Here is a 13,670-nt window from a genome sequence, read left to right as displayed (position 1 = left end):
CATGTAACCACCTTGTGAAGCTGGATAGAGAACAGTGCAAATGTCCCATAGGCACCCACTGAGCTTCATGGTTGAGTGGATTTGAGCTTGGCTTCCTGGGGCCTAGTCTGGCACTCATACCACTGCACAAAAAAGCACTGACCATTTCAGGATACCATCTCAGTGCTGAACTGCTTGTAGTGTTCTAGAAAACCTGAGAGGATGACATACCTCTTCTCATACTTCAATGCCTCATTCATGGAGGTGGCAGGAAAGCCAGTTCAGATCTCAGTCTTTCAGATGATGTAAGGCCATGGTGCTCCTTCTTCCTCATTTCTTTGGAATACTTGAAGTGGTCCTTTGACATCTAGTCCTGGACTGTACAGACCTGACTTGGCATACATTTTCATGAAGCATTACTTGCTGGAGAGGAAGATCTTCCAGACAGGTTTAGGGAATGCATTTGCTGGGAAATGGCTCTTGTTGAGAAAGAAAGTTGTATTGTTTTTGTGGTATGGAAAATAGTAGATTGATTTTGTGTGAGATAAATATTTTTGCTTCCTTGTGAACCTTTGTGATTGCCAGCATGTTGTTTCTTGCAGGCAACAGACATAAGTGGGTTCCTTTGCAAATAGATATGAAGTCTGAGGTGCCAAGGGACAATACTGCTTCTCGCAACAACAGACAGAATGAGCAGCATCGGCAGCCTTCTAACAACCGTAATGAATCAAAAGGTATGGGTGGGATGCATTTTAGGTGATTTAAAAAGAAATTCAGGACTTTGTTTTTGTTTGTTTGACCCATTTTTCCAGGGCATATATAGTTCTTTGCAGACTCAAGTCTCCTCTCCACAGGTTAGCAGGGGAGATCTGTTGCCAGTGGATAAATGTAGCCTGCTGGCAGAGGTGACTACTTCCAGCAAAACTGTGTTGCCAACTGAGCTCAAGATATCTTATAAATTTAGTGTAATGCCAGTGGGACATCATAATGGGCTTTATGGAAGACTAAGGGTCAGCAGGGACTCACCAGATGCAATGTTGTTCCTTAATTCCTTTTTTATTTTGATGCAGCAAAGTCTGCACAGGCTTCCTCATGAGCACAGTTCCATTTACCCACCTATTTCTGCCCAAACCTCAAGGGGCTGAGTTTTGCCTCTGCTTTGGGGCATTTCTACCAGGTCTGTCCCAGTTTGGTAGCATTATCTACCCCCAGGCTCCAGTTCCTCTTTTAGGTTCATCTTCCTTCCTTATTTGCACCTCTGCAACTTTCCTCAGCCAGCTTGCATTCCTGATTCCCCCTTCCCCCCTTCTGACATTGCCCTTTTTAGCCCTATGGCTCTGCCCCTGCTGGTCAAGCTCATCACCACCCCTCCCTTCTCAGAGCCTTGTTGCTCTCTTAACCCCTACTTTGTCTAGCTGCTACTATCTACTCATGAGATGCCACATTATATCCTGGAGCATCAGCTGCATTTTGCCCAATAAGTAGAGTTTCCTCTGGCCTCCACTGCTGCCTTTGTGCTACATGCCATCTGACTTACTCTTTGGCTAAGCTGTGGTAATAATCTGCACAATGAGAGTGGAGGAAAATGTTTTTTAACAACACAGATTTTTAAGTGCTTCTCTTCATAGATGTAAGGCTGTATTTATCTCTTGAAACCTTTCATGTCCAATTCTCCTGTAGGTTGGCACTTGGATAACAAGCATGAACGGAATTGGCCTGACCATGATGAAACTTCCAGTGTCAAGAGTGAGGGGGCAGCTGTCCGTGGTGCCTTCAGGGGTAGAGGCCGTGGTCGGGGACGGGGGAGAGGAAGAGGAAGAGGAGGTACTCGCTGTACGTATAAGGATATCAATATGTTTGGATGCCACACTTTTTCTTTTTTAGTTGATGGTGCTGCAAGTGCATTTTTATCCCACTTAGAGGTGCTATTGGTATAAACCAAGCCAGGAGGTGAAAGCTGATATTTATCAGAGGGCTGGTGATTTGACTATCCAAAAATGGCCACCTTGAAAGAAACCAAAAATATTTGGGATTTTTCAGGGTTGCCAGATAGCCCCAGTTTCAAAGCATTTAAAGGACTCTCAGACCACTCTTTGGAGTGAACTCTCAAGTGTTTAAATGGACTGTGTCCCTTTAAATGCCTTTGGAGTCCCCTCACCACAGCTTGGAGAAGGCATTTAAAGTGACTGCATCCCTTTGAACACCTTCCTTCTTCATTGGAAATGGTGGAGGATTGGGGCAGCTTTTTCTGGGGCCTATAGAACTGAACTTCTTGGTCCAGTCTTTTTGTAACTTGGGGGAAGGGGGTGTTGAGGAGAGGCACTAGCAGGTAAACTGCACATTTGGTGTCTATACCTCAAAAACAGCTAGCCCTAGATACTCCTGGATCGAGTCTCCAATGTAACCTATGGAGGACCTATAATGGCCCCCACACGGTATAATAGTGCCGGGAAAAAATGGTAATCATGAATATTTCCCAAATCCCAATGCCATACTGATATTGGGATTTGGGAATGTTAGGAAATAGCATTCTTTTCTGGGTTCAATATACCCAAACCCCCAAAATACCAAAAAAATTTCACACACACCCCTAATCCCATGCTTTCTTCATGGTGCTCAGGGAAGTGAACATGGTACTCTTTTCCAAGTTTATCCTTGCAGTAATCTTTTGAAGTAGGTTAAACAAAGAGAATGACTGGCCCAGTGGCACCCAGTAATTTTTATGGCAGATATGGATGCAAATATGGCTTCCAAGCCCTAGTCAGGCACTGTAATGACTATACTGCACTGGCTCATGTAGAGAGCTGGCAGGCAACAAAGTTAACTTCCCATCAGGTATGTCATTGTGTGGATGTTTGTTTCCCTGAACTGTAACTCTTAATATCATAGCTGTAACATAGCACTGAATATAAAACTTATTTATTTCAGTGTAAACCTATTGCAGATTCAGTGCTGCTGGAAACTGGGTAGTAATACAACTGAATGGGTGTAATACAACTGAATGAGGCTGGGTGAGTGGGCGTCAACGTGGCAGATGCGGTTCAATGTGGCCAAGTGCAAAGTAATGCACATTGGGGCCAAGAATCCCAGCTACAAATACAAGTTGATGGGGTGTGAACTGGCAGAGACTGACCAAGAGAAAGATCTTGGGTCGTGGTAGATAACTCACTGAAAATGTCAAGACAGTGTGCGTTTGCAATAAAAAAGGCCAACGCCATGCTGGGAATTATTAGGAAGGGAACTGAAAACAAATCAGCCAGTATCATAATGCCCCTGTATAAATCGATGGTGCGGTCTCATTTGGGGTACTGTGTGCAGTTCTGGTCACCGCACCTCAAAAAGGATATTATAGCATTGGAGAAAGTCCAGAGAAGGGCAACTAGAATGATTAAAGGGCTGGACACTTTCCCTATGAAGAAAGGTTGAAACGCTTGGGACTCTTTAGCTTGGAGAAACGTCGACTGCGGGGTGACATGATAGTGGTTTACAAGATAATGCATGGGATGGAGAAAGCAGAGAAATAAGTACTTTTCTCCCTTTCTCACAATACAAGAACTCGTGGGCATTCGATGAAATTGCTGAGCAGACAGGTTAAAACGGATAAAAGGAAGTACTTCTTCACCCAAAGGGTGATTAACATGTGGAATTCACTGCCACAGGAGGTGGTGGCGGCCACAAGTATAGCCACCTTCAAGAGGGGTTTAGATAAAAATATGGAGCACAGGTCCATCAGTGGCTATTAGCCACAGTGTGTGTGTATATATAATTTTTTTTGCCACTGTGTGACACAGAGTGGGTGGGCCATTGGCCTGATCCATTGGCCTGATCCAACATGGCTTCTCTTATGTTCTTAATGCTTTTAATTAAAAAGCTGCTTCTGAAATACTGTATAAATCAGAAGCTTTGATATCCCAGGAATGTAGAGCTATGCATAAGCGCAGGAGTGACCATTTGGACCTTGTTTTCTATGCTTGAAAAAAACCAATTTGTCCTTTGCAACTGCCACAGTGATTGCTCTCTTTATGGGTGCTTGTGCTCAAATTTCACACAATGTTGGATTAATTTAATTTCTTCAAGGGGCTTTCCTTGCCCAGCTCCTAAATCCAACTTGCACAATATTGTGTAAACCTGGTTGTCATGAGTTATGTATGGTGGACTCTGTTCTAGTGACAGTATGCAGTAGCCTTATTCAAAATTCAAGAGGTCTTAGAAAAATCTTCTGTTGTGTTTTCTCTCTACAGCTCACTTTGATTATCAGTACGGTTACCGGAAATATGATGGCTCTGATGGCTCACGTGCTCAGAAATACACCAGTAACATCACCTATTACTTTGACAACATCAGCAGCACTGAGCTCTACAGTGTTGATCAAGAGTTGCTCAAGGACTACATCAAACGGCAAATGTAGGTACACATTCTGATCCTGTAAATATGTCCTTTTTAATCTTATGGTCCAATGCCAAGAATTGTTGCACTCCTAGAAACATGCTGTTCTCCATGATGCCAGTTTTTCTAATCCTCTGTAAGGCCAGAGTTGGTAGTTTCTGATTCAAGAGAGGTGATGAAGTTATATTTATCTGTTTGTGGAGGTTGCGGTGTCCTCATATATGCCTATTTGTGAAGAAATCGGTTGTTCTCCTTTCTGCTCTTACTATTAGTTCTAAAGCTAGTAGATGTGATTGTAGAGATTAGTTGCCAGCAGGGTGTCAGATACCATGTTGTCCTTTGAAAAGTAGCACATGTGTTCAGAGCCTAGCCCTTTTTCTGAAAGATTTACTGTCTTCTCTCAGGTGGACTAATGACATAAATGTTAAAGGAAGATCCATTTCACAAGCAGATTGTGGCTAAAGTGCCCCAGTTTTACAAAGCTGGCAGTGTCTAATCCATAAATATAACTGCGTTGGTCTTAAAGGTGGCACTGGATTCAGACTTTGTAGTGCTTAATCAGAGCATGAGGGTGTGGTCTGTCCTGTAGTAGAAAAGTGGGATTCATGGTTGCAGCTTTGGGAAATTCTCTTTCAGATTCTTTATATCCCTTTTCTGCCTCAGGAGCAACTTAGTGTGCAAAATCAGTAATAGCAAAAAAATATAAGCCCGTGATGTACCATAGCAATAAAATTATTTGTACATTGCATACAGAATCCTTGAATTTGGGCTGGCTGTAAATGAAAGTAGAGAGTTAATGTAAAAGGTGTTCTAAACTTGATCAGATCAGTGGTCCATCTAGTCCAGCATTCTGTTTCACGCAGTAGCCAGCCTGTTGCCATAGTCAGCAAACAAGGTATAAAGGACAAGGAAGGACATTAGATGTTTTTTGTACTCAAATAAGCACATTGTATACAGCTAAATGTATTTTATCAAGGTATTCTTTTGAGCGTGTCTTGAACAGTACATTCAGTGCTGTGGGATCTTTTCAGCAAAGAATGCTGTGGGAATAAAATGTTAATTTTGCTGTGTTTGGAAGAACTAGTAAATAGATAGTTGATGGAGCTCCTAGAAGGCCAAGTACACTTATCTTGTCAAACAATAGGTGTGTGGTGCAGTCTGAATCATGTCTCTAGTTCTCATCCCATTTGTTGTATTTAGAGAGTACTACTTTAGTGTGGACAACTTGGAACGAGACTTTTTCCTGAGGCGGAAAATGGACGCAGAAGGCTTCCTTCCTATTACTCTCATTGCCAGTTTCCATCGAGTACAGGCATTGACTACAGATGTTGGTCTTATCATTAAGGTAAGAGATTGTTTCATGTACCTTTATGAATCTTTTTTGGGTTCAGCAGCAATAAACTGTCAGTCTGGGCTTGTCTCAGTATCTCTCTAAGATGGAAGTGAGCAAATGAATTAGTGTTGACATATCAGTAATAGTCCATAATATGTCTTATGAAATCATGTCCACCATATTTTTATCTTCTGGGGAGTGGGAAGGTTTTAAATGTTAGTCAGTAGAAGGAGTGGTTTTACTTTTTGTGTATTCAGTTTTTTCCATTTATTCCATTCCCCATCCCTTTTCCCAAGGACACAGTGCAGATGTCTATAATGTACAGTAAACCCCTGCTACACACAGGATTTGTGACAGCACACCAGGCCCTGCTTTGGTATACTAATGCTGACAATAAGAGCTTGTCTTTCCAGGCACTGAAAGACAGCAAAGTGGTAGAAATTGTGGATCAGAAGATCAGGAGAAAGGAAGAACCAGAGAAATGGCCTTTACCTGGACCTCCCATGACAGACTATGCACAGACTGACTTCTCCCAGCTCATCAATTGTCCAGAGTTTGTACCCAGACAGAGCTTCCAAAAGGAGACTGGTCAGTACGGATAGAGGAAATATATATGAATAATCTGCTCCTCTGTTCAAGTGGGATAACTTACTTTGTTAACAGGTTTGGGGGCCAGGAATCGATTATCTTTTCCAATGCTTGGGAATGGTATGACAATCAGTGTTCCAGAAAAGGAAGCAGAGGCTGTCCTGTTGTATCCATAGTCCCTGGCCTCCTCTAAAAACTACCATGTAGATGTATTGTGCCTCCTTCACTCAGTCAGTGTCTGAACATTCTTCTTATGAATGTTCTTATGATGCAATAGTGTTGTTCTGTGTGATGAATATCAGTTACTGAACTTGTTATCTGTCACCATGAACTTCTCTTGTTTCACAGCATTAAAATGATTGGTTCTCACCTACTTGTCACCACCCAGTGTTGCAGGTGGAGGATAATGCAGATGGAGGATAGTGGACCAAGCAGCAGACTGTTTAGAAGAAAGTCTTCACTGTGTGGTGGCATGGAAAGCTTCTAGTCCTGGGATCCTAACTGAACAAGACCATGAAAAGTCCCACGCTCCAGTTTATGAGAGTGTTGCTGTCAGTTTACCATTTTTCCTGGTGTTTTTCTAGTGTCCTAGGTTGCCAAGTAATAGAAGACTCAGCTGATAGAAGGGAAGCATGTCTGGAACCTTAATGAACCAGGGTTCTCCCCCCCCCCCAAAAAAAAATGAAATGCTGTGAAAAACTAACAGGATACAATCTACGTCTGTCCTTTATAAATTAATACATATTAAGTGCAATTAAAACATGTATGTGGCTTGGAGGAGGGGGAGCATCTCAGGAGCATGTACCTTTATTAGCCAGATATGTATTATTGACAGTATGAAGCTACTCTTTCTTAGCACCTACAAAGAGTACTTGCCTACATGTGCCGATGTTTATGTTTTACTGAAATATATGTTACAGAATCTGCACCTGGGTCTCCCCGTTCTGCCAGCCCTGTGCCAACCAAGACAGAGGAAGTTAGTAATCTGAAGACAATGCCCAAAGGCCTTTCTGCCAGCCTGCCAGACTTGGACTCAGAGACATGGATTGAAGTGAAGAAAAGGCCTAGGCCTTCCCCAGCCAAACCCAAGGTAGTCAATAGAATTATGTTGTCTGTCATTTTTATGTATGCCACACTTTCAAATGGACATGATGTATAGCACAGGGCAAAAAACATAAAGTGTCTAGAAAGTTCATGGTCATCTTTTTTTTGACTTAAACCTAAGTTGTATTAAAGTTAGTGGGGAGTATGAGCCATCCATCCATAGTGAAGAATCATAACACTGCTGTTTTGTCAGAAATAATAGTCTGTTTGCCCACCTAGCTAAGCTTTGAGTATAAGGTTTCTACTCTTTCATGTTTCTTGGAGCGTCAACAAATGTAGTATGACACAAGCTAACTGGTGATAATATGGGCTTTATGTTGTCAGGCTATGCCTGGTTTGTTAGGCATTGACTTTTATTTTGAGTCTCAGTCTGAAATCTCACTATCTGTAAGTTTTTTTTTTTGCCGTTCCAGACTGTACTTGGTCTCCTGTGATCAGTGTCCCCATTGGCTTTTACAGTGTTACTTGTTTGATTCCAGAAACCAGAAGAATCCAAGATGCCTCAGAAACAGAAGGATCAGGATGAACCAGAAGAACTGGACTTCCTGTTTGATGAGGAAATGGAACAGATGGATGGCCGTAAAAACACCTTTACTGATTGGTCAGATGAGGATTCAGACTACGAGATTGATGACAGGGACGTGAACAAAATTTTGATTGTGACACAGACACCACCTTATCTCCGGCGGCACCCAGGGGGAGATAGAACAGGCAACCACACATCCAGGGCCAAGATGAGCTCAGAGCTGGCCAAGGTGATCAATGATGGACTTTATTACTATGAACAGGACCTGTGGACGGAGCAGTTTGAGCCAGAGTACTCTCAGATAAAGGTGAGAACCAGAACTACTATTTTAACACGAATAGAAATAGCTGTGATTTGTGTTGGGATTAAACAAGGGGAGTGTACTTACTTGTGTTCTGTTGCTTTTGAAGTGGTTCATAACAATATACAGTTCATTTATCAAAAAATCAACCCATAATCACTGAACAAAAATGAAAACAAAATAAAAAAACCCCAAAAAGATCCACTAGGACTACTACAAAAATAAAAACTAAAACCAAAAATAGCAACTTAAAAACAAGAACAACAGTGTTCAGTTAAGAGAGGCAGTTTGGTGTAGTGGTTAAATGTATGGACTCTTATCTGGGAGAACCGGGTTTGATTCCCCACTCCTCCACTTGCAGCTGCTGGAATGGCCTTGGGTCAGCCATAGCTCTGGCAGAGGTTGCCCTTGAAAGGGCAGCTGCTGTGAGAGCTCCACTCACCTCACAGGGAGGGTGTCTGTTGTAGGGGGAGAAGATATAGGGGATTGTAAGCCACTCTGTGTCTCTGATTCAGAGAGAATGGCGGGGTATAAATCTGCAGTCTTCTTCTTCTTAAGAAACCATAATGTGACTATAAAGCAAGAAATCAAGGGAGAGTCAGAGCCGCATACTAATCAAATTACAGTTTTCTACCTCGTTGCGTTCACTTTCCACTACCTCTTCCTCCAAAGTGCTTGTATTTAGGACTTTCTTTTCATGTTGTTTGGATAAACCTTCCCACACTTGGACTCACTTTGTAACTAGGGAATGGTTTGGAGCCCTATTTGTATACCCCTTAAGGCTGCATGTTTGGGCATATCTCTGGTTAGGCAGGGGCAAACCAGAGGTATACAAGGGGCTATGCCGGTTGCTAAAATATAGCTAAAATTTATGAAGCCTGCTTTTCCTTGCAGAAAGATGATGCTTTAAATATGGGCAAGCAGCTGTACTTTAACATTGTGATGTTACAAACAGGTGTTCAGTTCTGCTAGCGCTGCGGTTATGTAACGATATAGGAGAGTCAAGGAAGTACATAAGACAAAGTGTCAAACCAAAGTGTCATGACAAAGTTACAAGGAAGAAAACTTAAATAATTATATACTCAAGTCTGTCATACACACACATACACCAAAAGCCCAGCATCAACAAATTATATATCACTCTGCGAGGTGGCAGAGAGGATTTTGAGTAAAGGTTACCAAAAAGCCTGGACTATAGAAGGGAGCAAAGTTAAAATAATGAAAGGGTTACCAAGACAAGTGATCAGTGATAGGAAGAAATACAAGAAGTTAACTGACCAGCTGCGTGCAGAGGGCACAAGATATAGATAGATAATATTGGAAGGTCTTGGATTTGAACAACACGGGAAAAGGATTACAATAAGGAGTGAACAAGAGATGCATAGCTTTTTTGAAGAAAACAAAGAATCAACATCATAATGGAGTACAAATTATTATCTTTGAATATAAATGGACTAAATTCACCACAGAAAAGAAGGAGAACATTTCATTGGATTAAAAAACAAAAATGTAATATAATCTGTTTACAGGAAGTTCATATACAACGCAAAGACAGTAAATTTTTGTGGAATAGAAATTTGGGGTTGGAATTTTTTTCATTAGCAGAGCAAAAGAAAAGAGGGGTGGTCTTCTACATCAAAGAACAACTCGAGCCAAAATTAATTTTTAAAGATAAAGAAGGAAGATATATTGCTGTCGAGGTGATGATAGAGGCGAAAAAAACGTTATTATTAGGATTATATGCGCCCAATGGAGCGAAAGATAAATTTTTTAAAGACATAAAAAAACCCCAAATTATATATCACTAATCTCAACAGTATAAAGTCCTATAATCTCACATAATCAGTCGCATAATCTCATTGCAGAATCTGTGAATCCAGTTGGATACAGAAAGCATTCATTTTGTAAGGATCTCCTTATTCTTAAAAATCTCAATTCTTCACAGAGCTATGAAAAACCTTTAAATCAGGACTCAGTTATATTGAAGTAATTATATAGTACAGTATTCTTCATTGAGAAAATATATCAGGATTTTTCCTGAAATGATCAATCAACATAATTGCCAGCTTTAACACATTTCACCAACCTATTTTTTCAAAGATGGATTCATTCATATCCCGACTTCACCATCTTGTGTGTAACATCATTAACAAATTCCAACTGATTTAAAGAAAGCTAGGTGTCATACAGCATGGCAAATAGAGAAGAGAGGAATACAGAACCAAGTGCTGCATCTGAATGGAGCTGAAAATTTTGGTAGAAAATACTTTACTTGCAAAGTGAGGAATTTGGTCCTCACAACTACCTGATATCTTTTCTGTGTCCTACATCATTGTAGACAGGGCTTAATTTGATTTCATAGCTGTGGAATCTGTTAAATTCTAAAGATCAGCCTTAAATTCTGTGGGGTTTTTTTTTTTTTTAAATTAAATATTCCATAGGCATTTTCTGATCACACATTATTGTTGTGTCCCAGTTGACCTAGTGTATATTTCATGGCTAAAATGTATATTCTCAGCTAAAGGAGCTTTGGATGAGATTGGAAGGGAAGGCTGTTCCATTAGATTTCGTGATGAAATCAAAATGAATTGGCATGTTATGGTATGCTTCAAACATAGCTTGTATTGCCTAAAATACAAAGGGGGAGCATATAAATTGCCTGTCTTGCCAAGGGTCCTGGAGTGCTCTAGTACAGACAGCACAAGGACATTGGGCAGTGCATAAAGTTGTCCTTGTTTCAGGGATGATGCCACAGATGTGAAGAGGTTAGAATCTTCAGGCATGCATTTCTCTTGGCCATTTGTGGCCCGTGTTTCCAGGTCATCCAGAGCAGCGGTCCCTAACCTTTTTGGCACCAGGGTCCAGTTTCGTGGAAGACACTTTTTCTACAGACTGGGTGGGGGGGGGCGCAATGATTTTGGGTTGATACAGTTGTGTACTTTACTCACCATAATGCAGAATCAGTGGAAGCCCTGATTGCGCCAGTCTGGTGCCGCCACGGATCTGACGGGGTGGAACTTGGGTGGTGGTGCAGGTAGGAGCGGCTGTAGGTGCTTGCTAACCTGCTGCTCACCTCCTGGACTGGTACTGGTCCTTGGCCCAGGGGATAGCACAGTTCTGATTATATTACTTGCTTTCTTGCTCAAACTGTCAAAACAACCACAGTTGAAAAACTCCTGCATCAGTTCAGAATGTGTGTCAGCTCAGGTTTATGTGTTCCAGGATGTTGTACTTTTCAGTATATTATGTCAGATACAATAAAGGCAGGATAGAGAGGTATTTTTAATGCAGATTTTAAGGCAGGTATTTTTAATGCAGATTTTGTAGTAAAGACCTTATCATTAGGTGATAGCAGTTATGTATTGCTTTATTTAAAATCCTTATGCACTGGGAAGGGCAGCGATCCTTAATCCAGAACTTCAGCTGCTGATATTTTTAAGGCACTACTGGCTTGTTCGTTTCATTTTTTGTCCTGCCATCTTGGGTTGAAAGCATTTAATTTTCACATTAACTTTCTTCAATTGCAGCAAGAAGTTGAGAACTTCAAGAAGGTCAATATGATAAGCCGAGAGCAGTTTAACACTCTGACTCCAGAGCCTCCTGTGGATCCAAATCAGGAAGTCCCACCTGGGCCACCCAGGTTCCAACAAGGTAGGACGAGGTCAAATCCACTGCAGCATGCTGGTTGTGTCTTAAAACTCTTTCTGGTTTAAAAAGAGATTCCTAGCCCTTGTACACCTATGAACATCTAATGTACATTTTTTTGTTTTTCCAGTTTAGTTATCTTTTATATTAAACAATGGAAATATATTTCTAGCTACCAGCATAGTTTTGTACTTACCTATCAGGCAGCTCTCGACTGTAATTTTGGTTTTTTTTTTAAAAAAAACTACAATGTGAAGAGAGGCACTATGGTCTAGTGTTCTGTGTGTAGGACTAAGCCAAGGAGACCCGACTTCAAATTCTATGCCCCTCATTAGTACACTCACAAGGTGATCTTTCTCCAAATGCTACTCTTTTAACTGAATCCATTTTATCGGAGCAGAGAAAAATCCTACTTACCATACTGGAAACAGATACATAAAATTTCTAGAAACGTTGGCACCATGAAGAAAAATGTGATTCTGTGCCACCCCCAAACTGCCCTCCCCCCCATTTCCTGCGTTATCAACATAAAATGCATGTTTATAATTTCATTGGCTTATAGAATTGTATTGATTGAAATGTTTCTGGAATTAAAAATATAACTGCTTTAATTTTAGGCAGGTAGCCATTTGGGTCTGAAGCAATAGAATAAAGATAGAGTCCAGTGACACCTCTAAGACCAACCAAGTTTTATTTAAGCTCATAGCCTGAATAAAACTTTGTTGGTCTTAATGATGCCATTGGACTCTAATTTACCATCATCAAACTTAAAGCATATGAGTTGTTGTCAAAATTATTCACATTTAAGTAATAAAACATTTTTGAAAACATACTAGTCTACAATATACATAGTAATGCATACAGTTTACATAACTAATGTAAAATTGTTTTTGGTATACATTTGAGTCAATAAACCCTGTCACTGGTGCCAAAAGAGTTTTTAGTGCAAAAAAAAATTTTTTTTTTCCATAGGAACTTTTTAAAGAGTTCCAATTTTTTCAGTTGTTTCTAGGAGGGCCATGATTTAAAAAAAAAAAAAAAGAAGCTCGCTCTTAGAGCTTATTTTTCTGTTGGAGAAACCACTATGTCAGTCAGTCAGTTTATTGCGGCTCTAGGCCAATCAACCACAACAACACAACTCATCAATAACAGTACAACACAACACCAAGCTAAAATATAACATAACAATATAAAACTATGTACAACCATCAAAATAGTAATAAAATTATCTGACGTAGGCAACACTTAACTAAGGGCATCTTCTTTCAAATACAAACAGCATTAAATTTCTTCCTGTCAAGGTCGGTAACATATAGAAACTTAGCAAGATCCAGAGAAAGTTGATCACTCCCATCCCCTAAGAGGAAGTAAATGACTTGGGCCTGATTTAAAGATTTAGCGAGCATTAGATGGTTCCGCAGAAGTCTGTACCTTGCCTCTGTATGGAAAAGACAGTTCAGAATGAGATGGGGAACCGTATCGACCTCCTCCAGGCCGCACGGACAGATCCTGTCTTCTAACGGGATCTTGTGGAAACGGCCCCTCAGTACTGCTGTGTCAAGAATGTTCAGGCGTGCCAAGGACAGCATCCGCCTGATCTTCTTCGTGGTCTCTGTGCATTCACACATATGGGTAATCCGCAGGATTGGCCCCGACCTCGGAGAGTTCAAAGCAATCTTGATCGTAGATCTGGCGCGCCTCCCACTTGTCCTGGGAGGAGACAGCTACTGCGCATGCCTGGACAAGGGGGAGGTGCTTAGCCACTCAGTTTCTTCCTTACCGCCGACCGGATCGCACCTTCCTCGTTG

The 13,670-nt window shown here is 41.0% G+C and overlaps 1 protein-coding gene across 2 annotated transcripts in view; it reads left to right on the top strand.

Annotated features, from left to right (window-relative positions):
• Nucleotides 1–13,670, top strand: part of LARP1 (La ribonucleoprotein 1, translational regulator) — a 145,960-nt gene that overhangs the window by 118,582 nt on the left and 13,708 nt on the right. Inside the window, exons 5-12 of one of the 2 annotated variants that reach the window (XM_060240275.1) lie at nucleotides 582–698; nucleotides 1,660–1,812; nucleotides 4,221–4,383; nucleotides 5,566–5,710; nucleotides 6,112–6,286; nucleotides 7,207–7,376; nucleotides 7,870–8,223; nucleotides 11,745–11,868. In XM_060240275.1, coding sequence (XP_060096258.1) covers nucleotides 582–698; nucleotides 1,660–1,812; nucleotides 4,221–4,383; nucleotides 5,566–5,710; nucleotides 6,112–6,286; nucleotides 7,207–7,376; nucleotides 7,870–8,223; nucleotides 11,745–11,868 — 1,401 coding nt within the window. Of the gene's footprint in view, nucleotides 1–581; nucleotides 714–1,659; nucleotides 1,813–4,220; nucleotides 4,384–5,565; nucleotides 5,711–6,111; nucleotides 6,287–7,206; nucleotides 7,377–7,869; nucleotides 8,224–11,744; nucleotides 11,869–13,670 lie in introns of both variants that reach the window. The other variant, XM_060240274.1, reaches the window with a different exon arrangement.

Source organism: Heteronotia binoei, chromosome 5 (genome assembly GCF_032191835.1).
Source record: "Heteronotia binoei isolate CCM8104 ecotype False Entrance Well chromosome 5, APGP_CSIRO_Hbin_v1, whole genome shotgun sequence".
In the NCBI taxonomy this organism is placed as follows: domain Eukaryota; kingdom Metazoa; phylum Chordata; class Lepidosauria; order Squamata; family Gekkonidae; genus Heteronotia; species Heteronotia binoei.
Note: the sequence above shows the minus strand (reverse complement) of the source record. Positions and strands in the feature narration are given on the sequence as shown.